The sequence below is a fragment of the Oncorhynchus mykiss genome, chromosome 5 (assembly GCF_013265735.2).
Source record: "Oncorhynchus mykiss isolate Arlee chromosome 5, USDA_OmykA_1.1, whole genome shotgun sequence".
NCBI classification, from domain to species: domain Eukaryota; kingdom Metazoa; phylum Chordata; class Actinopteri; order Salmoniformes; family Salmonidae; genus Oncorhynchus; species Oncorhynchus mykiss.
The window spans coordinates 58,646,232-58,671,174 of NC_048569.1; the positions used below are offsets into that span (position 1 = coordinate 58,646,232).

The 24,943-nt window shown below is 41.1% G+C and overlaps 1 protein-coding gene and 1 long non-coding RNA gene across 2 annotated transcripts; both read left to right on the forward strand.

Annotated features, from left to right (window-relative positions):
* The first annotated feature begins 928 nt into the window (after positions 1-928).
* Positions 929-10,611, forward strand: LOC110524155 (solute carrier family 35 member E1). Its single transcript, XM_021603541.2, has 6 exons — positions 929-1,483; positions 2,650-2,720; positions 4,194-4,331; positions 6,073-6,198; positions 6,607-6,852; positions 7,534-10,611. Exons 1-6 carry the CDS (start codon positions 1,156-1,158, stop codon positions 7,768-7,770), a joined length of 1,146 nt encoding a protein of 381 aa, XP_021459216.2. The 5' UTR covers positions 929-1,155; the 3' UTR covers positions 7,771-10,611.
* A 5,067-nt stretch (positions 10,612-15,678) lies between these two features.
* LOC110524159 lies at positions 15,679-23,743 on the forward strand. Its single transcript, XR_002473549.2, has 3 exons — positions 15,679-17,267; positions 17,500-17,542; positions 23,415-23,743. It is a non-coding gene; the product is annotated as an uncharacterized LOC110524159 (long non-coding RNA).
* Positions 23,744-24,943: the final 1,200 nt, after the last annotated feature.

Genomic DNA, 24,943 nt, shown 5'->3' on the forward strand with positions numbered 1-24,943 from the left:
AGTCAAAGGAGCACGCTTTTGAGCCAGTCTTTCTAAAAGTAGTTTACAACATATCTGTGATTTAAATATAATATTTAATGCGCTATCCAGATACATTTGGATAATTTCCCAATGTTCTATCTCCGAGTCCCTGGTACATAAATGCCTCCTGGGGTTAATTAGGAGCCACTGTCGCTCAGCACTTGGCAGGTGGAAATGTTTTATGTTGAGAGCCCATAAACTCCTTTGTGTGCAAAATATGTTAAATAGAATAATGTTTTCCCCAATATAATCAAAGAGAATCTGGAATGTAATACCTTAACAGTAGATTAGATTCCAGTGTTCTATCAACAACAACACTTTGGAGATTTATTTTGTCGTAAATATTGGTCTGGACTGTCAGGCATGTTTGTTTTGCACAATCTAATGAATTGAAAGAAGGCTGTCATTGTAAATAGAAATGTGTTAACTGACTTGCCTAGTTAAAGTTAAACAAGTTCATAATCCTTTCAGTTGCCAGCTACACAGCCATTGAGCTACAAAATATAACGTGAAAGAGCATTTAATGGTGCATGGTAAATATGTCAATATGAGCAGTATAGTTTAAATATTTAAATTATTTGGTGTAAATTCAAATCCCCCCGAGCTGACAAGGTACAAATCTGTCGTTCTGCCCCTGAACAGGCAGTCAACCCACTGTTCCTAGGCCGTCATTGAAAATAAGGTAAAGGTAAAATAAAATAAATACGGGGGGTGACGCAATCAGCAAGAAGTAAATTGCCGCGTTCATGTGTTAGTTGGAATTATGGAATTCCGACTTGCTAGCTGGTTGTAGTTATACACGTGCTGCGTTCAAAAACTAAACAAGTCGGACATTTCAGAGTTCCGACTAGCAGGTGAACGCGGCATATATTCTCAGCGTTGTACGTAGCAGAGCTACGTAGTAGCTGCAGAGACTGAAGAGGAAACGAGACACCCCACTCGCTGTTTCAATGAAAGTCAACTAGACCAGACCAAGTTGCTATTACATCCGTGTCTATGGGAGACACACCCAGTTAAGTAGACCGGAACTGACTTTTTTCCCCAATGGTAAATTGCCTGAGTGAACTGTCTTCATTTATCCACCATCTTTGGTAGCTGCTCCACGTCTCACTGCCGGTGAATCCGAACTGGAAGATGGCTGCGGTGGAACGTCCCCCAGTCAAGGAAGGGGTCCGGATAGCTTTACTCTGTTTCTGTTGGTACACTGTTAGTTCGGGAGGTAACGTCGTTAACAAAATTATTCTAAATGGATTCCCTTATCCTGTCACCGTTTCGCTCTTTCATATACTCTCAATCGTCGTCTTCCTTCCTACGTTGTTGAAGGCATGGGGAGTCCCAAAAACAGAAGTGCCAACTATATACTACAAATGGTATATTCTCCCTTTAGCTTTTGGGAAATACTTCGCTTCTGTGTCGGCCCACTTCAGTATATGGAAGGTACCTGTTTCCTACGCACACACTGGTAAGACTTGTACGAGCTCTGAATCATTGGTTGACGTTTTAACTAACGGAATGTTAGCTAGTTAGCTCGCAACATTAGCAAATATTTGTATAATGCTTTAGCTTGCTAGCAACGACATCGATTGCTGTCTTGTCCTGGTCAATTTAGGCAAGCTTTGTTTAAGTCACTTGACGATTAGCCAAGGAGCTTGCGTCCTCCCTTACTTACCAACATACTGGGGTTGTTTGAATACCTTTTTGTTTGGGGGGGGGGCCTACCTCAACTCCTTCACTGAGATGAGTGCAGACTAGTTTTTGAAAGGAACCTCGGACTCCTACTCCTTCGAGTTGCTATGCGTCGATAGGAAATGTACATTCTGAAACCTTTATATTATACCTGTTTGTCCTCTGTTGCATGCCTTTGTTCGCTTAAATTCATACTTTTTAATAAAATATTAATCAAATACAACCACCGACTGTTTCCTCTTGCTGTTACTTTAAGATGGCAACTTGGCGCGGATGCGCATGTGCCAATTGAATCTCAACAGGAAAACGGTCGGTGCTTCACCTTTCCTGACTGGGTCGTCACTAGTTACCACAGCTACAAAGTCATAAATCCTGGCTATTTAAAAGAAATGTATCTTCTTAAAATCGGATTTTAAACCTTAATTACACTGTTAACTTTATGCCTAAATCTAACCTTAAATTAAGAACAAAAAGCAAATGTTTGTGTTAATGAATTTCTAGCCAATTTTGACTTTCTGGCCATGGTCACTGGTGGGAACCTGACAGCTCAGAAATGTGACCTCGGCAACACTTAATGACAATCCCTTTGTATTATACCATTTCACTTCCTAATTAGCTAGGTACCTAATGTATGACATAAGCCTTTATAAAGTTGAACTGTAACTCATTGCTGTTTTACCTCAATAACTGACATGTATAGCTATGGTTGACGCAGTGTCATAAGGTTATGATGCAATAAGTTCCACGTTTTGTGTGACGCACGAGACACAATGAGACTTAAACTCTTGTTGTCTAGCACAATCGCATGGGCTCCTAAGTCTTTAAACCATTGTATCTCAAGTCATGCACCTTTTGTAACGTAGGCTTGTCCAATTCAAGCCCTTGCCCTCAAGTCAAGCACTGAACAGGATCCTTTTATCTTTGTTTCTTTTCACTCCACAGTCAAAGCCACAATGCCTATATGGGTTGTGTTGTTATCAAGGATTATCATGAAGGAGAAGCAAACCACAAAAGTGAGTAACTCAGAATTGATGGTGTACAAGCTGCTTTCAAATATATTTTGTCCAAGCAATGGTGATGTGGCACAATGTGAGCCTGTCTTTTGGCTCATATTACCACCAGCCTTGCAGGTGTGTTTGCAGGTCGCAGCTTTGAGGCAGGAATAAAACACGCATCCGGTTAACACTGCGTGTAGTGCACAATAAAAAGGCTATTTACAGTGCATTCAGAAAGTATGCAGACCCCTATACCGTTTTTATTCTAAAATGGATTGAATAATTTTTTCCCCTCATCAATACCCCATACTGACAAAGTGAAACAGGTTTTTTGATATTATTGAAAATGTATTAAGAATAAAACATAAATACCTTATTTACATAAGTATTCACAACCTTTGCAATGAGGCTTGAAATTGAGCTCCGGTCCATCCTGTTTCCATTGTTCATTCTTGAGATGTTTCTACAACTTCATTGGGAGTCCACCTGTGGTAAATTCAATTGAGTGGACATGAATTGGAAAGGCACACACCTGCCTAAATAGGTTCCACAGTTGACAATGCATGTCAGAGCAAAAACCAAACCAAGAGGTCGAAGGAATTGTCCATAGAGCTCCGACACAGAATGGTGTCTAGGCACCGATCTGAGGAAGGGTACAAACATTTTTCTCCCGCATTGAAAGTCCCCAAGAACACGGTGGCCTCCATCGTTCTTAAATGGAAGAAGTTTGTAACCACAAAGGCTCTTCCTAGAGCTGGCCGCCCGGCCAAACTGAGCAATCAGGATTTTACTGCTTATTTGTTTTTTTGTGGTTTTTTTTCCTGATCAATTTTTTTTAACTTAACATGTATGTTTATTAACTGCGTTGTTGGTTAAGGGCTTGTAAGTAAGCATGTGACAAATACAATTTTATTTTATTTGACTTGAACCCTATCGAAGGTCTCTGGAGAGACCTGAAAATAGCTGTGCAGCAACGCTCCCCATCCAACCTAACAGCTTGAGAGGATCTGCAGAGAAGAATGGGAAACTCCCCAAATACAGGTGTGCCAAGCTTGTAGAGTCATACCCAAGAAGACTTGAGACTAATCGCTGCCAAAGGTGCTTCAACAAAGTACTGAGTAAAGGGTCTGAATACTTGTGTAAATGTGATATTTCAGTTTTTTTATTTTTTTAATACATTTGCAAAAATTTCTAAACCTGTTTTTGCTTTGTCATTATAGGGTATTGTGATGAGGGGAAAAGAGACATTTCATCCATTTTAGAATAAGACTGTAAGGTAATAATACACTGTAGAAAATGTCAAGGGGTCTGAATACTTTCCAAATGCACTGTATGTGCCACAGCCATTTAGAGGGTGGGTTCAATGTGACAAAATGTCCCATAAACAAATTAGCAAAACAACTGCATGTGTATGGATGGTAATGGTTTCAACCATACTTTTTGACTTTGGCCTACTTTCTCTTTTGCACTCTTGTCCTGTGCCTGTCTCAGGTGTACGTATCTCTCATCCCAATCATCGGAGGAGTGCTTCTGGCCACAATGACAGAGCTGTCCTTTGATGTATCTGGGTTAGTCAGTGCCCTGGCCGCCACACTCTGCTTCTCTCTGCAAAACATATTTTCCAAAAAGGTATGTCTTAACAGTCGGCACCCTTTGAAAAGGACTATTGTTTGTGGTGTTAGATGATGGATACAAGTATAGCACATTTTGAACTTAGGAGGACCTTTTTAATGAAGTATGTGTTTGAGCAGAGGTTGTAGAATAAGTTCAAGACATTTTATTTTTAATAGAATACTGTATTATTTGAAGTAGAAGCACTCCTTGCAATATTCAAGTGAAGACATAATAGACATCACTCATACTAAAAAGGAAAACTCAAGGGCAAGGCCTATTTGTATGAAGCCTTGTTAGTCCTTGCAATAAATTTGCTCATTACATACTGTAGATGTGCTGTGTCATCTGTCCTACATTTTCCTGCTGTTTTAAGTGGTCTCCCTTAAACCAATATTTGAGGACACACACTCACCGGCCAGTTTATTAGGCACATCACCCCATTCACAAAATTGATTGCTCCTACAGACAGGAGTCAGGTGGCCGTGGCTTGCTATATAAAGCAGGCGTCGAGGCATTCAGTTAATGTTCGATTGAACACCAGAATGAGTGACCTAAGGAACTTTGAGCGTTGCATGATCGTCAGTGCCAGACACGCTGGATCCAGTATCTCAGAAACAGCCGCCCTCCTGAGCTTTTCACGCACAACAATGACATCAAAGATTTACAGAGAATGGTGCGACAAACAAAAAAAACATCCAGTCAGCGGCAGTCCTGTGGGCGAAAACAGCTTGTTGATGAGAGGTTGAAGGAGAATCGGTCAAGTTAACAGATGAGCCACAAACGGACGAATACTGGGGCAGTACAACAGCGGTGTGCAGAACGCATCTGGGAACACACAACTCGTCAGTCCTTGTCACAGGTGGGCCATTACAGCAGACGACCACACTGGTTTCCACTCCTATCAGATAAAAGAAAAAAGTGGGCACGCGATCACCAACACTGGTGATTGAGGAGTGGAAAAACATTGCCTGGAACGTGACAGCGAGTTCAGTTTACTTGATTGACCTGCGCAGTCCCCAGACCTCAACCCAATCGAGCATCTTTGGGATGAGATGGAACGGGCTGTTCACAGCATAAACTAGATGGGTGTACCTAAAACTGGTCGGTGAGTGTATTTACCCCATAGCACATTACTCTGTGACGTGTTATGAATGACTTGATATTACTAACCCTGCAGTCAAATGACTGTAATGATTTGTAGTGTTAGACTTATATACAAGGATGTCTTGTTAATTACCAACTGCTTAGTTACCTGTCTCTCATACTTGTTGATGAAGAAAAGCATCCAACCGACAAGGAATTTATGACCTCTGAATTTCTAGCGATGTGTCTTTTTGTCTCGCTTTGAGGTGTTTTTCTGCTCACTTGATTTCGAACGCCTCGATCAGACAGATTACGTTTTGGTACACTAGAAGCACATTCATTTCCGTTGGAACGCTGCTGTTTACCTTGCAGCACTGCAGAGGCAGTTGCGGTGCACTGCACAGATCGCATACTTTGGATTTATCCAGCGTATGCATCAAATTGCATGCGTAGACTTGACAGAAATAGGAGCAGAAGGTGAATGTTAAACTTTTGTTGCACACGCATGAACAATTTTGGATTACATAATGGAAAAAGTTTGACTGCATAATTTATTGCGGAGAATTGATGCCGTGACACTGTCGGTCTGATCGAGGCGTAAGGTCAACACAACAGTTGTTTTCTGCCTAAGAAATGACAAGGGCCATGAATGAATATGCATTTTTTTTTTTAGGTGCTGCGGGACACGAGGATCCACCACCTGAGACTTCTTAACATACTGGGCTTCAATGCTGTTTTCTTCATGGTGCCTACGTGGGTTCTGGTGGACCTCTCCTCATTCTTGGTTGAGGGGGATTTTGTGAGTTAAAAAAGGATAGGATACGTTTTTCAGTTTCGTAAAGTATATGTGCAGGTTCATACATTCCGCATCAACTAATGTGGTCTAATTGTTGTCCAGCTTATAAGATAGTGGTTCATCTACTGCATATGGTGTATGTCTGTCTTATATCCACATGATATATATTCACAAGTCTACAGGATGTCACACAGTATGTACCATAAATGTGTTATCCATTTCCTTTGCCTAATCCTCAATATACCTTCACACACAACAAAATCTCTAGTATCCGGTTGCCTTTTGTTCATTTGTCACATTGAGACCACAACCGTGGTACATTCTATTTTCCTAGAAAGTCATGACTAAATCCATTGTTCTCTCCAAATATCCAAGTAATCATTTCCTCCCTCCTCTGCATAACCCCTCCAGACAGGCATGTCTGAATGGAGCGGCACCTTCCTTTTACTCCTCGTCAGCGGCTTCTGTAACTTTGCTCAGAACGTCATCGCCTTCAGCGTCCTCAACTTGGTCAGCCCGCTGAGCTACGCTGTGGCAAACGCCACCAAGAGGATCATGGTCATCAGCATATCACTCCTGATGCTGCGTAACCCGGTCAGCTCCACCAACATCATGGGCATGATGACGGCCATTGTGGGCGTCTTCCTGTACAACAAGGTGACTCCTTCTGACAGGCTTGCATATACTTTTTTGGCATTTATCCAGTCAACACAATTACTGCATTCACCTACAGTGGGTAAACCACTCACACATCACAATTATTGCAATGTAAACCTTGAATATAGTGGCTATCTACACAATCAGTGATGCTAAGAAAGAAGCGCATTTGTACATCTGCATGCTTAATACTGAGTTTGATTTAATTGTTAATCTATTTCATGAACTAAGTTGAATTAGTTGTTGGTGACCAACATGTTGGAAATGTTCAGACACTATTGTACTATGCGGCGCAAAGTCTGTAGAGCAATTTTCTTTTTGTCATCTCTGATGCAAATTTTATAAATACCCAACATCCTGTGGGTACATTCCACACACCTTGCAATTTTGATATTTAAACTCACACGACTGTCTTACAATGTATTAATAGATAACCAATTGTGCTTGTTGCTGCCATGGTGCTTGCTCTGCGCTGCATGGGGGGGGGGGGGGGGGGGGGGGGGGGTTCTAACAGTGCTCTGAATTCCTCCCCCATCAAGGAAAGTTTTACATGCAACTTTATAACTATGTAGAACTTTGAAATCACACAATGGTAATTTACATCAATGTGTGTTTTTTTTTTTGTTGTCATTCTTTGTTATGTGTTAAGCTAAGCTATTCACTTCTCTTCACTGCCAACAGGCGAAATATGACGCCAATAAGGAAGCTAAGAAGAAGCTGCTGCCTTCCTCCAAGCAGGACACAATGTCCTTCGACAATTTGGGACTGGACAAGACGCAGCCCAATGGTTCAGTGCCTTTCTCCCAAGGCTCAGACATTCAGTATGGTCGAAGCAACGTGCTGACCGACCACTTCCAGTACAGCCGGCAGGCCTACACGATGAACTACGGCGCCTCCAACCACCAGTATGTGGTTTAGGCTGGTGGATGCCTACATGGATATGCTGTATAAAGAAAGGAAGGCAAGTACTGTCGTATTGGCGGGAGAGGAAAGTATCAATCGTGAGTTGGCCAGCGTTTTGTCCCAATAATGTTCTCCTAACATATTTTCTTCACCTCTGCGTGTTTTTATTTGTTTTGATATGAACACTTAAAGATAGTTCAGTCCAAATCAGTTTTTTTCAGATGTTTTCAAACCTTAAAAGTAATCTGACATTGATATAAGCCCACATCAACTCTTGTAGATCAAGCTGTATGTCTCAATCATGAGTGAATGAGAAAGATTGGCACCATCTAATTTCATAATGTTTTGTGGTGTCAATATTTCTAGTTAATTTGGGATTGAGGGATACCATTGCATCTACACAACAGATGGCTTGGAACATGGACTCATCTGACAAATGTTGATTTTGGAGTGAAGTTAAAGATGCAGTACAGGATCTGAAGCACATATTATACGAATTGGAAAAGTTTTTTTTGCAGGATGTAACATATCATACGAAATAGGTGACGTAGTGCACAATTTACGAGGACGCATTTTGGCTCGTGATCACTACTTTCAAAACGCCTGTCTGAAATTTGCTTGCTGAGGAGCGGATGTTGCTGTATTCTTTTTACTGTGGAAGCTTGCTAATGCGGTAATAATTGTTACCGTAGCCACAATGGCATAGGTCCAAATAAATTGAACAGAACTTTTACTCCAAATCAAAGAACATGAAATGTTTTGAGTAATGCTTTGAATCAGGCTTGCACTCAGTTATATTGACCCCAATTTTATCAGAGAAGACCTGCTCATTTTACACTGTTTTGTGTTTTTGCTGGGATTGGCAACATTTTGGTCCTATACATGTAAAAACATTTGCCCAGAAGACATTTTTCTTTTTGGTCTTTAACTAGTGATGGAGGCATGGCATGAAAATGTATGTAAACGATCGTAGTTACAGATAAATTGAGAATCTTTCATTCTGTGGTTCCAAATTTACATTTGAGTTATTGAATCAATTCGTATCTGGTCTGGTAAAAGCTTTGTAGTATGGGGTTACATGGGTCAAGTATCTGAGATGCACCTAGTTTTATGTGGCAGACCTACTTGGATCAGGTATAGAAGTCAGTAGACTCCACATGCTTTTGCCGGTTTGTCATTCTTCTTCCCAATATTCACACTTTAAATTGTCTGAGATTGAGGAATAGTAATTTAGCCTACAGGGAACGAGCTGTTTTTCAAAGCCGATGTGGAGCACCTGAACTAGTTAACTGGTTAAGGTTTGCACATTGTAAAAAAAAGAAAAAGAACGATGTGACAGAGAGACTGTGACTAACTCTTGTGTGGAAGCTCTATTCTAGTGTACAGCTGGAGAACGGATGGTAATAATGTTGTTAACCCCATTAACTTAAACGTTATACTTGTTGAATATAAAATTCATATTCTTCTAGTCTACATTTTTCATTTTGAGTTTGCTTGTTTCAATTTGTTGCATAACATTCCAGCATTGTAAGTGGACAATTTCTTTGCCGTTTCCTAACTGCAGGGATGTTCGCTCTGAATGTATTTATTGCATGTCTAGTGACTCTATTGTATATTGGGCAGCAACAAACTACTATTTTGGGCAGCAACACATTTTTGCTGTTTACCATCAATACAAATAATAGCATTTATTTGGATATCTTCTCCTATGGTATGTACTGAATAGCACATAGTTCTGGTTGGCTGCACAGAGATGATCCAGGTGGATTTACACATTTGTAGAACTGTGTATGTATGAGCTTGTGTGGAATTCTCAGGTAGTTCCAAGCTTATTTCATATTCCATTTAGTGAAGCTCCCGTATCATTTGGTTCAGTAGGTTTGTTCTGGTTACGTGATGAAATTCATACTGGCGTGGTGATTAGGCTATTGAGATTTTAGTACATGTGATTCACTTATGCCTGTTATCTGCATGTCCTCATGACTTAGAGTTTTGAATTTACCTGTCTATTGGATGGTGTTACAAAGTAAACAATCATTTGTAGAAATCCAATGACAGTGGATAACTTCAATATTAGGGTTTGATTTCACCTTGGCTTATAAAGTATGGAAGATCAAATGTTGGAGCCATGATTGAATTCTACTAAATCTCATTTGTCACCTTTAACATGTAAAATTTGAGCCCATTGTATTATTTTGCGACCCATTTTTATTTTTTTATTACTGTGCTGACATTCTGTTAAACTGTCTCAAGCTTTCCTCTTAAATCTATGGTTGAGTTTGTCACGTCCTGATGCGAGATGCCAAATGAAAGAAGCTACGTGGCTCAAGTCAATATTTATTGGTCGCTTACACACTTATCGCAGGTGCAGGGAAATGCTTATGTTTCTGCCTCCAACAATGCAGCAATATCTAGCAATACAATAACAAAACACACATACACCCCCGAAGGATTTTGACTGCTCTTTATGAGGCTTGTGTGATGCAGTAGCACGGAATGATGGAATCTGATGTATATGTTTAATGTAAAGCCTAATATTTGACTGTACAGTAGGCTAAATAACATTTTGAAGAGAAACTATTTTCATTAAATCTGGGATGGCATTTGAGGTTATGACGTTATTTACTGGAATGTACATTTGACTGTGTGGGGGTTTGCTTTGTAAAAGTTGTATAAATGACATTTTTCCTGCTTTAAAGGATCTTGAAAAACAGATTTTTTTTTTACTGAACCAATGTTTATAGATTTTTATTTATGGTGTCTAGGTACAGAAAAGTGTACATAAGTGCAACCATGCACAGTCTTGTCTGCTTACGTTTTTAGATGTAAAAATAAATAAATGCATTGTGAAATGAATAAATGCATTGTGAAATGAATATGACTTTCACCGACTTTGGACAGGTGTGTGCTTACATTGGTAAGTCCAAAATCCCAAATATATTACTATAACTTAAGTACTATTGTTATTGTGGACATTAATTCTATTAGATATTTTATGTTCAATAAATTGTTTTCAATTGTTTATAATAATCAGGGCTAGTATGAACTTTAACTCAGCTCTACAGCCTATCCAATGTAAAGCTAGTGCTACCTCGGATCAAGAGCAGACTTCTTTTTTACAAGATCTCAATATTCCCCTTCCATTTCTTACTTTCAGGCACGTCATGGGTATTTGAAGATTGCTTGGATGAGGTCAATGGAGTACCACCATATGAGTCATAATATCCATAAAACATAGTGGTCAAATAAGGAAATGGTTCCAGTTGTTTTTCCACCATTTATTTTCCCATAGGGGATTTTAGAAGCAGGATATAGGCATATCCTGGTGTGACGTTTTGATAACTGTGTAAATCTCTCTAAGACAACATGATTTTTTTCTCAACATATTCACCTGTATTTACCCCCCCAAAAAATGCTAATGTGGTTATCATAAAGAATTACAAATGCCATGATGATCTGGACAAGATTGCCGAATCAAGACAAAGGTAAGAATATCTGGCTTAACTATCTGTTAGCTAAATTTGGTAATGAATAAATTGGCTAAATGTCTTTTTAAATTGACCATTCTGTCTTGTGCAAGTTTTAAATTGACATATTACTTGTTAGCAAAGGTGTCAGCTAGAGATGACGTGCCAGAGATTGCAGGGATTTGTAGTCTCGCATGATGTCCACTGATGCTAATTAGCATGTTCGAATTTGAGAGTAAATAAAGCTGACTCTATTGATAAAAGTGATCTTGTCCGAGAGAGATTTACATGGTTATCCCACATGAAACAGACCTTTATTATTTTAAGTGTTTCTAAAATTACCTGATATAAAAACTATTGGAACCATTTCCCTGTTTGACTGCTAGGTTTTATGGGTATTATGACACCTCTACTGTGGGGCTCTATAGGGCTTCGTATTGGTGGAAATGTTAACTGTGCCATAGGGGCTAGGGCACGAGTCAAACTCATTCCACGGAGGGCTAAGTGTCTGCAGGTTTTTGCTCCTCCTTTGTACCCGATTTGATGAATTAAGGTCACTAATTAGTAAAGAACCACCCTCACCTGGTTGTCTAGGATTTAATTTAAAGAAAAAAACAAAAACCTGCAGACACTAGGCCCTCAAAGGAAGGAGTTTGACACTCCTTGGCTAGAGCTATGGACTTTCCGTCACATTTCTCTAACAAACTATTACACAAAGACTTGGGCTGCTCCCATATGGAGAAGTCATATATGGCCTTATATCAAAGAATGTGACATATTTGAAAATATGTATTTTAATAACGTATATTTCGCACCCCCCTTACAAAAATCTGTGGTTAAAAAAGTACCTAATTGTCATACTTTAGTAAAAGTAAAGATACCTTCATAGAAAATTACTTAAGTGAAAGTCACCCAGAAAAATAGTACTTGATTAAAAGTCTAAAAGTTTTTTTTTTTTTTAAATATACCTAAGTATCAAAAGTAAAAGTATAAATAATTTCAAATTCCTTATATTAAGCACAATTTCCTTTTTTACATTTTTACTGATGGATAGCCAGGGGCACACTCCAACACTCAAACATAATTTACAAATGAAGCATGTGTGTTTTAGTGAGTCCACCAGATCAGAGGCAGTAGGGATGACCAGGGATATTCTCTTGATAAGTGTGTGAATGGACCATTTTCCTGTCCTGCTAAGCATTCAAAATGTAACGAGTACTTTTGGGAGTCAGGGAAAATGTATGGAGTAAAAAGTACATTATTTTCTTTAGGAATGTAGTGAAGTAAAAGTACAGATACCCCAAACAACTACTTAAGTAGTACTTTAAATTATTTTCACATAAGTAATTTACACCATTGTAAAAAAATAACATGGATATGTATTTTCATCATGCAAAATGTACTTGGAACATTAGGTTTTCTTGTTCAGTGCATTTATTGCTTTGAAATGTATTCCAGAATGAAAACAATATACATGGCATGTATTTAAAAACCATACATAAATCTCACACGTAGAGATTCATTATTTTCTAATTGCATTTGGCAACATTATGACTACTTTGTTTCTTGTAGCTACTGTAGATGATACTTGTCGTCTCATTTTGAGATTAGATTGAGATGGCATAGATAACTATTGTAGGTTTATATTTTGTTTGAAAATGCACAGAAACCTATGAATATTAATTTTCGTACACTATAGTTGTGGCTGCCCATAAGGTTATGGCATCACATTGTACAGAAAGTCTAAAAGCTGCAACCCCGCCCCAGTTCTCATTGATGGCATTGAGGTGGAGCGTGTGCCCAGCTTCAAATTCCTTCAAATTCCATCTCCGGGGACCTCTCCTGGACCCTCAACACATCAACCCTGGTCAAAAAGGCACAGCAGCACCTGTACTTTTTGAGGAGGCTGAAGAAGGCCCGCCGGTCTCTCTCAAGATCCTGGTGAACTTTTACCGCTGCACGGTCGAGAGCATTAACTGCGCCACAGTGTGGTTGGGCGGATGCTCCGTGGCTGACCGGAAGGCCCTGCAATGGGTGGTGAAAACCGCCCAGCACATCACTAGTGCCCAGCTCCCTGCCATCGTAAACCTCCAGCCCAAGCGGTGTCTGCGTAGGGCGTGAGGCATCATCAGGGACCCTTCACATCCATGCTACAAACTGTTTGCCCTCCTACCATCAGGTAGACGGTACAGGTCTCTACGTTCCCGCACTAAGCAGGCTCAATAACAGTTTCTTTCCAGCTACTGTAACCCTGCTGAACTCTGTGACACAGCACTAGCCATATCCACCCCCCCACCGCTTAGTACTGCCTCTCAGGGACCTTGTTGCATTACTCTCTTTGCACTCTTCACTGTATTACTGGACTCTGATATTGCTTTGCAAAGTCTGATTAAGGACATGTTTCAGTTGTACATGTACACCTTGTTAACCTCTGCTGCTATCCCTGTATTTCAGTTGTACATGTACACCTTGTTAACCTCTGCTGCTATCCCTGTATTTCAGTTGTACATGTACACCTTGTTAACCTCTGCTGCCATCCCTGTATTTCAGTTGTACATGTACACCTTGTTAACCTCTGCTGCTATCCCTGTATTTCAGTTGTACATGTACACCTTGTTAACCTCTGCTGCTATCCCTGTATTTCAGTTGTACATGTACACCTTGTTAACCTCTGCTGCCATCCCTGTATTTCAGTTGCATGCCTCCTTTTGCACTTTCAATTTGCCTTCATTGCACATTTATACATCCCACTTAATAACATACATTGTACTTAATTATTTCACTTGTACATTTTTTGTACTCTTTTATTTGACCTTCTGGTTAGATGCTAACTGCATTTCATTGTACTGTATCAAATCAATTTTTATTTGTCACATACACATGGTTAGCAGATGTTAATGCGAGTGTAGCGTAATGCTTGTGCTTCTAGTTCCGACAATGCAGTAATAACCAACGAGTAATCTAACTAACAATTCCAAAACTACTACCTTATACACACACAAGTGTAAAGGGATAAAGAATATGTACATAAAGATATATGGATGAGTGATGGTACAGAGCGGCATAGGCAAGATGCAGTAGATGGTATCGAGTACAGTATATACATATGAGATGAGTATGTAAACAAAGTGGCATAGTTTAAAGTGGCTAGTGATACATGTATTACATGAAGATGCAGTAGATTATATAGAGTACAGTATATACGTATACATATGAGATAAATAATGTAGGGTATGTAAACATTATATTAAGTAGCATTGTTTAAAGTGGCTAGTGATATATTTTACATCAATTCCCATTATTAAAGTGGCTGGAGTTGAGTCAGTGTGTTGGCAGCAGCCACTCAATTTTAGTGGTGGCTGTTTAACAGTCTGATGGCCTTAAGATAGAAGCTGTTTTTCAGTCTCTCGGTCCCAGCTTTGATGCAGCTGTACTGACCTCGCCTTCTGGATGATAGCGGGGTGAACAGGCAGTGGCTCGGGTGGTTGTTGTCCTTGATGATCTTTATGGCCTTCCTGTGACATCGGGTGGTGTAGGTGTCCTGGAGGGCAGGTAGTTTGCCCCCGGTGATGCGTTGTGCAGACCTCACTACCCTCTGGAGAGCCTTACGGTTGTGGGCGGAGCAGTTGCCGTACCAGGCGGTAATACAGCCCGACAGGATGCTCTCGATTGTGCATCTGTAGAAGTTTGTGAGTGCTTTTGGTGACAAGCCGAATTTCTTCAGCCTCCTGAGGTTGAAGAGGCGCTGCTGCGCCTTCTTCAAGATGCTGTCTGTGTGGGTGGACCAATTCAGTTTGTCTGTGATGTGTATGCCTAGGAACTTAAAACTTACTACCCTCTCCACTACTGTTCCATCGATGTGGATAGGGGGGTTGAGTGTGAGGTTATTTTCCTGACACCACACTCCGAGGGCCCTCACCTCCTCCCTGTAGGCCGTCTCGTCGTTGTTGGTAATCAAGCCTACCACTGTTGTGTCATCCGCAAACTTGATGATTGAGTTGGAGGCGTGCGTGGCCACGCAGTCGTGGGTGAACAGGGAGTACAGGAGAGGGCTCAGAACGCACCCTTGTGGGGCCCCAGTGTTGAGGATCAGCGGGGTGGAGATGTTGTTACCTACCCTCACCACCTGGGTTCGGCCCGTCAGGAAGTCCAGTACCCAGTTGCACAGGGCGTGGTCGAGACCCAGGGTCTCGAGCTTGATGACAAGTTTGGAGGGTACTATGGTGTTAAATGCTGAGCTGTAGTCGATGAACAGCATTCTCACATAGGTATTCCTCTTGTCCAGATGGGTTAGGGCAGTGTGGTTGAGATTGCATCGTCTGTGGACCTATTTGGGCAGTAAGCAAATTGGAGTGGGTCTAGGGTGTCAGGTAGGGTGGAGGTGATATGGTCCTTGACTAGTCTCTCAAAGCACTTCATGATGACGGAAGTGAGTGAGTGTAGTCGTTTAGCTCAGTTACCTTAGCTTTCTTGGGAACAGGAACAATGGTGGCCCTCTTGAAGCATGTGGGAACAGCAGACTGGGATGGGGATTGATTGAATATGTCCGTAAACACTTGTTCAATGACAAAGTTGAATCTAATCTAAATTTGTAAAACATGGTATATATTGTTGTAATCAATGACTGTGAGGACATTGGGAGGAAACTTCTTCAAAGGGAATCTTTCTGGATCCACAGGGTCAACACACTGTCTCCTCTTGGCCTTAACGAGGAGTTTGACTTGAAATAGTTTTTATAGTTTCAAAATTATTTTATATTTTAAAATCCTAATTGAATATTGTATGTGTATGTATATTACTGTAAATATTAATCAAATTTATTGTGTATGATCATATATTGTGATACATTGAATGTTAATATTGTGTACCTATGTTATACATTTTTACTTTCTGTTTCAGGAAGTACTGCCCCTATATATACTATATATGTCACTGAGGACTGCCCCTATATATAGAACCTTCCACCCCCACCTGGGATATGGATGCCTGATAAAGACATAAGGGTCAAAGCGTTGTTATAAATATCACCTGGGAGCATGAGCAGCAGTGTGTTGAGTTTTCCTTTCTGTTTTCCTTTTGCATATGGTTGTAACCCACTATTATTTTGGGCTGAGTCCTTCAATGATTTCCGTTGGGAATCGTTTATGCCTATTGCCACTAGCCCTCCCCTTAACAACACTCGAAGAAGACATCTGTGACAACCCTAATCATTTCTCCTCCTGTCTCCTCTTTCTTTGTTCTGTTAGACAGGTATGTGGTGTACACAAGCATAATATCTATAGAACATCTTAGAGTAAATGGTTGTCTGAGTGATACTTAGCTTTTATTATTGAAATTGTAAAGTTTAAATGTGTAAATTGATTGAGTGAAACCGTTAGCGATCTTGACATAGAGATGACTGTGCTAAGCTAGGCTAGCCCATCGAATAACACAATAAGAAATGTCGGCAGCTAATATTCTGGTTTTAACTTATTGATTCATAGGTGAGGTAATATTGTGGTTTCTTTTCTACTCCGTTTATATTTTCTAGGCGCTGACATCTCCCCATTTGTTTAGAAAAACTGTATACGCTAACGCTCAGCTAACTGCTCTAATGCTAGCCTGTCAAGCCTATAGGGTTGCTATGAGCTTAGCAGCTACCGTTACCTGGCTCAGTATAGAGATGATTGCACTGGTTTATGGTTAATTTAGCTATAAAGGTTCAAATAGGCTTCCTTATGTGTGTATTTATTTATATTGAAACAGTACATGATTGTTAACTTTTATATCATCTGAGGTTAAGATAAATACTGAGAAGGTATATTTTTAAATGCAAGTCAAGGTATTAGCTAGCGGAATTGTTTTAAATACAGAGAATGTACTATGTTACTGTACTTACAGTACTTTCTAGTCTTTTACAGCATCTGAATGAATTATTCATGTTTTGCAGATCGAAATTCACCCAGGCTCAAACATTACAGTGGGCGACCATGCAAACAGGCCAACTGCGATGGCAAGAGAGCTGTGGTTTTGATGTTGACATGTTGCTGAATAACAACCTGAAATGTATGTAAAGAGATTGTATAGACCGTAGAATTATAATTACTTGAAAGGGGAATAGGCCCTTAGATTATGGCTAGAAGGGGCTCGTCCTTGGCGCTGGGGGATGAGCTTGCGCAGGCTCTATATAATTTTGTCTCCAAGTTTGAAGATCCAATCACATTGGGTCATTTTTGTGGGGTCTCCATCTCATAATGCACATATAAGGATAACAGGTAACTGGAGGTTCATTGCCTAGGTGGCAAAACTAAAAGGGGAGAAAAAAACCGATCCTGAAAAAAGTGAGTAGGTTTTTGTTAATCGATTGCAAAAAAAAGCATTTAAGTGTGCAGGTATTGTCATGATATATATAAAAAATATTTGACTTATAAATGACTCATGGCAGAAAGAATGGTGAATATTATTTCAGACACTGACATGGCTTAAAGGGATTCTGCTATATTTCAAGATTTAGGTTGCTTTTTTAAATGACCCAGAGTCATACGAACTAATGGAAACCATTTGTATGTGTCTGTGAGTAGTTGGGAGATGATTGAAGTTAGAGTAATTGCGCTAAGCTAACAAAATGCTAAGTCTCCCACAGTAGCCAGCTCCTCTCAAACAGGGAAATAGAAGAAAAAGAAACGAACTACTCCAAAGCTGTGTGGTTGGTCATTTATAGTCTTACAAAGCTATACATAGTAATAAATATTTTATACATTCATTAATTTTACTAATAATCATTTGAAACATTCTATCCACTTCCTCATTCTCTGTCCCGTTGGCACATAGAATGTTGCGATCTCTGTACATATCTATCTGTCTCATTATGGCGTCTGTAAGCACAGAGACAGTGCCATTGAGACAGATGCAACGTTGCAATCTGCTGGTTACTGTACCGGGAAACTTCCAGCAATTGTGCTAAGCTAATATGCTAACTTCAATAATCTCCAAACTGCACGCAGAGACATAAAAATGGTATTGATGAGTTCATCGAAATCTCACAGTATCCCTCTAAAAATGTATACCCCATAACAGGGTTGGGGTCAATTTAACTTTTTTACACCTTATAGTCAGATGGCTAACAAAAACATGATATAGGTTATGGTGGCAATTAGACAAAATTCAATGTTTGTGGCCAAATCCTCTCAAGTTAACAACTCTAACCATGGATTACAGTTTCTACTTTCAGGGTAAGGAACCATATTTTATTTATTTATTTTATTTTACCTTTATTTAACCAGGTAGGCAAGTTGAGAACAAGTTCTCATTTACAATTGCGACCTGGACAAGATAAAGCAAAGCAGTTCGACAGATACAACGACACAGAGTTACACATGGAGTAAAACAAACATACAGTCAATAATACAGTATAAACAAGTCTATATACAATGTGAGCAAATGAGGTGAGAAGGGAGGTAAAGGCAAAAAAGGCCATGGTGGCAAGGTAAATACAATATAGCAAGTAAAACACTGGAATGGTAGTTTTGCAATGGAAGAATGTGCAAAGTAGAAATAAAAATAATGGGGTGCAAAGGAGCAAAATAAATAAATTAATTAAATACAGTTGGGAAAGAGGTAGTTGTTTGGGCTAAATTATAGGTGGGCTATGTACAGGTGCAGTAATATGTGAGCTGCTCTGACAGTTGGTGCTTAAAGCTAGTGAGGGAGATAAGTGTTTCCAGTTTCAGAGATTTTTGTAGTTCGTTCCAGTCATTGGCAGCAGAGAACTGGAAAGAGAGGTGGCCAAAGAAAGAATTGGTTTTGGGGGTGACTAGAGAGATATACCTGCTGGAGCGTGTGCTACAGGTGGGAGATGCTATGGTGACCAGCGAGCTGAGATAAGGGGGGACTTTACCTAGCAGGGTCTTGTAGATGACATGGAGCCAGTGGGTTTGGCGACGAGTATGAAGCGAGGGCCAGCCAACGAGAGCGTACAGGTCGCAATGGTGGGTAGTATATGGGGCTTTGGTGACAAAACGGATTGCACTGTGATAGACTGCATCCAATTTGTTGAGTAGGGTATTGGAGGCTATTTTGTAAATGACATCGCCAAAGTCGAGGATTGGTAGGATGGTCAGTTTTACAAGGGTATGTTTGGCAGCATGAGTGAAGGATGCTTTGTTGTGAAATAGGAAGCCAATTCTAGATTTAACTTTGGATTGGATATGTTTGATGTGGGTCTGGAAGGAGAGTTTATAGTCTAACCAGACACCTAGGTATTTGTAGTTGTCCACGTATTCTAAGTCAGAGCCGTCCAGAGTAGTGATGTTGGACAGGAGGGTAGGTGCAGGTAGCGATCGGTTGAAGAGCATGCATTTAGTTTTACTTGTATTTAAGAGCAATTGGAGGCCACGGAAGGAGAGTTGTATGGCATTGAAGCTTGCCTGGAGGGTTGTTAACACAGTGTCCAAAGAAGGGCCGGAAGTATACAGAATGGTGTCGTCTGCGTAGAGGTGGATCAGAGACTCACCAGCAGCAAGAGCGACCTCATTGATGTATACAGAGAAGAGAGTCGGTCCAAGAATTGAACCCTGTGGCAACCCCATAGAGACTGCCAGAGGTCCGGACAACAGACCCTCCGATTTGACACACTGAACTCTATCAGAGAAGTAGTTGGTGAACCAGGCGAGGCAATCATTTGAGAAACCAAGGCTGTTGAGTCTGCCGATGAGGATGTGGTGATTGACAGAGTCGAAAGCCTTGGCCAGATCAATGAATACGGCTGCACAGTAATGTTTCTTATCGATGGCGGTTAAGATATCGTTTAGGACCTTGAGCGTGGCTGAGGTGCACCCATGACCAGCTCTGAAACCAGATTGCATAGCAGAGAAGGTATGGTGAGATTCGAAATGGTCGGTAATCTGTTTGTTGACTTGGCTTTCGAAGACCTTAGAAAGGCATGGTAGGATAGATATAGGTCTGTAGCAGTTTGGGTCAAGAGTGTCCCCCCCTTTGAAGAGGGGGATGACCGCAGCTGCTTTCCAATCTTTGGGAATCTCAGACGACACGAAAGAGAGGTTGAACAGGCTAGTAATAGGGGTGGCAACAATTTCGGCAGATAATTTTAGAAAGAAAGGGTCCAGATTGTCTAGCCCGGCTGATTTGTAGGGGTCCAGATTTTGCAGCTCTTTCAGAACATCAGCTGAATGGATTTGGGAGAAGGAGAAATGGGGAAGGCTTGGGCGAGTTGCTGTTGGGGGTGCAGTGCTGTTGACAGGAGTAGCCAGGTGGAAAGCATGGCCAGCAGTAGAAAAATGCTTATTGAAATTTTCAATTATGGTGGATTTATCAGTGGTGACAGTGTTTCCTATCTTCAGTGCAGTGGGCAGCTGGGAGGAGGTGTTTTTATTCTCCATGGACTTTACAGTGTCCCAGAACTTTTTTGAGTTAGTGTTGCAAGAAGCAAATTTCTGCTTGAAAAAGCTAGCCTTGGCTTTTCTAAATGCCTGTGTATAATGGTTTCTAGCTTCCCTGAACAGCTGCATATCACGGGGGCTGTTCGATGCTAATGCAGAACGCCATAGGATGTTTTTGTGTTGTTTAAGGGCAGTCAGGTCTGGGGAGAACCAAGGGCTATATCTGTTCCTGGTTCTAAATTTCTTGAATGGGGCATGTTTATTTAAGATGGTTAGGAAGGCATTTTTTTTAAATATCCAGGCATCCTCTACTGACGGGATGAGGTCAATATCCTTCCAGGATACCCCGGCCAGGTCGATTAGAAAGGCCTGCTCGCTGAAGTGTTTCAGGGAGCGTTTTACAGTGATGAGAGGAGGTCGTTTGACCGCTGACCCATTACGGATGCAGGCAATGAGGCAGTGATCGCTGAGATCTTGGTTGAAGACAGCAGAGGTGTATTTAGAGGGGAAGTTGGTTAGGATGATATCTATGAGGGTGCCCGTGTTTAAGGCTTTGGGGAGGTACCTGGAAGGTTCATTGATAATTTGTGTGAGATTGAGGGCATCAAGTTTAGATTGTAGGATGGCTGGGATGTTAAGCATGTTCCAGTTTAGGTCGCCTAGCAGCACGAGCTCTGAAGATGGATGGGGGGCAATCAGTTCACATATGGTGTCCAGAGCACAGCTGGGGGCAGAGGGTGGTTTATAGCAGGCGGCAACGGTGAGAGACTTGTTTTTAGAGAGGTGGATTTTTAAAAGTAGAAGTTCAAATTGTTTGGGTACAGACCTGGATAGTAGGACAGAACTCTGCAGGCTATCTTTGCAGTAGATTGCAACACCGCCCCCTTTGGCAGTTCTATCTTGTCTGAAAATGTTGTAGTTTGGAATTAAAATGTCTGAATTTTTGGTGGTCTTCCTAAGCCAGGATTCAGACACAGCTAGAACATCCGGGTTGGCAGAGTGTGCTAAAGCAGTGAATAGAACAAACTTAGGGAGGAGGCTTCTAATGTTAACATGCATGAAACCAAGGCTATTACGGTTACAGAAGTGGTCAAAAGAGAGCGCCTGGGGAATAGGAGTGGAGCTAGGCACTGCAGGGCCTGGATTCACCTCTACATCGCCAGAGGAACATAGGAGGAGTAGAATAAGGGTGCGGCTAAAAGCAATAAGAATTGGTCGTCTAGAACAGAGAGTAAAAGGAGGTTTCTGGGGGCGATAAAATAGCATCAAGGTATACAGCGGAGGTAAACCTAGGTATTGAGTGATGAAGAGAGAGATATTGTCTCTAGAAACATAATTGAAACCAGGAGATGTCATTGCATGTGTGGGTGGTGGAACTAATAGGTTGGATAAGGTATAGTGAGCAGGACTAGAGGCTCTACAGTGAAATAAGCCAATAAACACTAACCAGAACAGCAATGGACAAGACATATTGACATTAAGGAGAGGCATGCTTAGTCGAGTGATCAAAGGGTCCAGTGAGTGGAGAGGTTGGTTGAGGGTCACGGCGATTTAGACAGCTAGCCAAGCCATCGGTACCAAGCTAGCATAGGATGGAGGTATGTTGTTAGCCACCTCTTGCGTTCGGTCAGTAGATTAGTGGGGTTCCATGTGGTAGAGGGGATTAATCCAAATCACACAACAACAACAAAAATAAGAACAATAGATATAGATTATAGAGGCCCGAGAAGAAAACATAATAATAATACAAATAAATAAATTGTCTGATTGTCTATTCAGATAGCAGCCGGTAAGACAGCTAACGGTTAGCGGGCCGCAGATGGGCGTTCAGGTAACGTCGCGACGGAGGAGCCAGCCGGATCTCCTTCAGGTAGATAACGTCGGCAGTCCAGTTGTAAAGGCCCGGTGGGGCTCCGCGTAGGCAGTAAAACGGGTCCGGATAGGTGACTGCAGCCCAGGAGTGAATGATGGAACTCAGGAGTGATTGACGGAGCTGGCTAGCACCGGAATAATTGATGTTTGCTCCGGAATCGACGAAAGCCGATTGTCACACGGATAGCAGCTAGCTAGCTGTGAGATCCGGGTATGAATGTCCAGAGAGCAGTTGAAATCCAGGGACATGGAGAGAAAAATTGGTCCGGTATGTTCCGTTCCGAGCCGCGCTGCGCCGTACAAAACTGGCGATAGATTTTCGATAGATTTTCGAGCTAAAGGATAGCTGATGACCACAAACCGTGGTTAGCTGAATACTAACGATTTGCCAGTAAAGAAGCTAACTAGCTTCTGATTAGCTTCTGGATTAGCTTCTGTGCTAGCTCCTGGCTAGCTTCTGGCTAGTTTCTGGCTAGCTTCTTGGAGTTTCTGGCTAGCTTCTTGGAGGATTACAGATCTGAGGTAAATAATACTTTTTATAAATATAAATTGGTGAGGCGGGTTGCAGGAAAGTGTTTTGAAGATGAGTTGATGGAAAATAAAAATAAAATGTATGTGAAAAAAGTTGTGTGTGTATATATATATATATATATATATATATACAGGACACGACAAGACGAGGACAAAAGACGTCTGAACTGCTATGCGATCTTGGAGTTGTGATATGACTGACTATAAGGTGTAAAAAAGTGAATCCCTTAATTGAATGTATAAATCGGTCATTGCAAATAGGGCATTAATGGTCAAGGATGTCTTATTAAACTGAATCTGATAATCGTTTTTCAATTTTAAAAAAAATTATATCTCTTCATTTATGAGCCCAAACCCAACCATTAACTGTTCTATGTGCTCTTTATCTTCTATTTGTTGCTTGCTTCCACAGATGCTGGCAAGAGTGCTTTCCGGGTGTAACAAAGAGACAAGTGGGAACGGCTTGCAACAGTAAAATGGCTGAATTAAGAAGTGATGAGAGAAAAGCATTTAATGAATAGGATGAAATTAAGTTTTTATTGTTTTGTGTTTGTTCTAATGTTTTATTACCATGGCTACAAGTACTATGACTACAAGTATCACTGAAATAATGCAGGTATTGTGACATAAGGGACATATACAGTGTCTTCAGAAAGTATTCACACCCCTTGACTTTTTCCACATTTTATTGTGTTACAAAGTGGGATTAAAATGGATTTAATTGTCATTTTTTTGTCAACGATCTACAACATTTGTAAAAAAAAAAAAATTACAAAATGTGAAAAATAAACAAATATCTTGATTTGATAAGTATTGTCATATATTACTTTTTCGTATGGGCTGTTCCACTCTAACCTTCTCAAAGTATACACACTTTTCGGCTGCTTTGAGGAAAACAACACAGAGTCGATGACATGGTCCCCCGCTGCTCACGAAGACTGGGCTCCCAATCTCTGTAGTCAATGTGAGTAGGACCTTCAAATATGTTAACCCTCGCAAGGCTACCAGCCCAGATGGCATCCCAAGCCGCGTTCTCTGAGCATGCGCAGACCAGCTGGCTGGAGTGTTTACGAACATTTTCAACCTCTCAATATCCCAATCTGTCATCCAACTTGCTTCTAGATGGCCACCATTGTTCCTGTACCGAAGCACACTGAACTAAATTACTATCTGTCATCATGAAGTGCTTTGAGAGGCTAGTCAAGGACCATATCCCCTTCACCATACCCGACACCCTTGAACCATTACAATATGCATATAGATCCACAAACGACGCAGTCGCTGTTGCACTGCACATCCCGCTGTCCCGCCTGGACAAGAGGAATACCTATGTGAGAATGCTGTTCATCAACTATAACTCAGATTTTAACACCAAGCTCGTCACGAAGCTCAGGGCCTTAGGTCTAATCTCCTCCCTGTGTGACTGACTGGCCGACTACTGGTGGTGAGGGTAGCCGACCTGAAATGGTCTCACCACACCAACACTGTGGTGAAGAAGGCGTAACAGCGCCTCTACAACCTCAGGCGGCTGATGAGATTATGGAAGGAACTTCTACAGATGCACCACTGAGAACATTCTGTTGGGCTACATCACTGCCTGGTCTGGCAACTGCACCGCCCTCAACCACATAGCTCTCCAGAGGGTGTTGCAGTCAGCCCAACGCATCACCGGTGGTACACCGCCTGCACTCCAGGACATTTACAGCACTCTGAGTCAAAGGAAGGCCAAGAAGATCATTAAGGACCTCAGTCACCTGAGCCATGGACTGTTTACTCGGCAACCGTCTAGCAGACCGAATCAGTACAGGTGCATCAGTGCCAAGACTGAGAGACAAAAAACTGCTTCTATTACCAGGCCATCGGATTGTTGAACAGCTATCACTAACCGTCAACCAGGTAATGCTCACTCACACAAGCTATCACACACCTCACACACACACA

What these genes read in the sequence shown, in the direction of transcription:
- LOC110524155 (XM_021603541.2), top strand. Translation starts at nt 1,156, where the DNA reads ATGGCTGCGGTGGAACGTCCCCCAGTCAAGGAAGGGGTCCGGATAGCT. An exon ending in AAAACATATTTTCCAAAAAG is followed by an intron (nt 4,332 to 6,072) that starts GTATGTCTTAAC and finishes TTTTTTTTTTAG; the next exon opens with GTGCTGCGGGACACGAGGAT. An exon ending in GCGTCTTCCTGTACAACAAG is followed by an intron (nt 6,853 to 7,533) that starts GTGACTCCTTCT and finishes CACTGCCAACAG; the next exon opens with GCGAAATATGACGCCAATAA.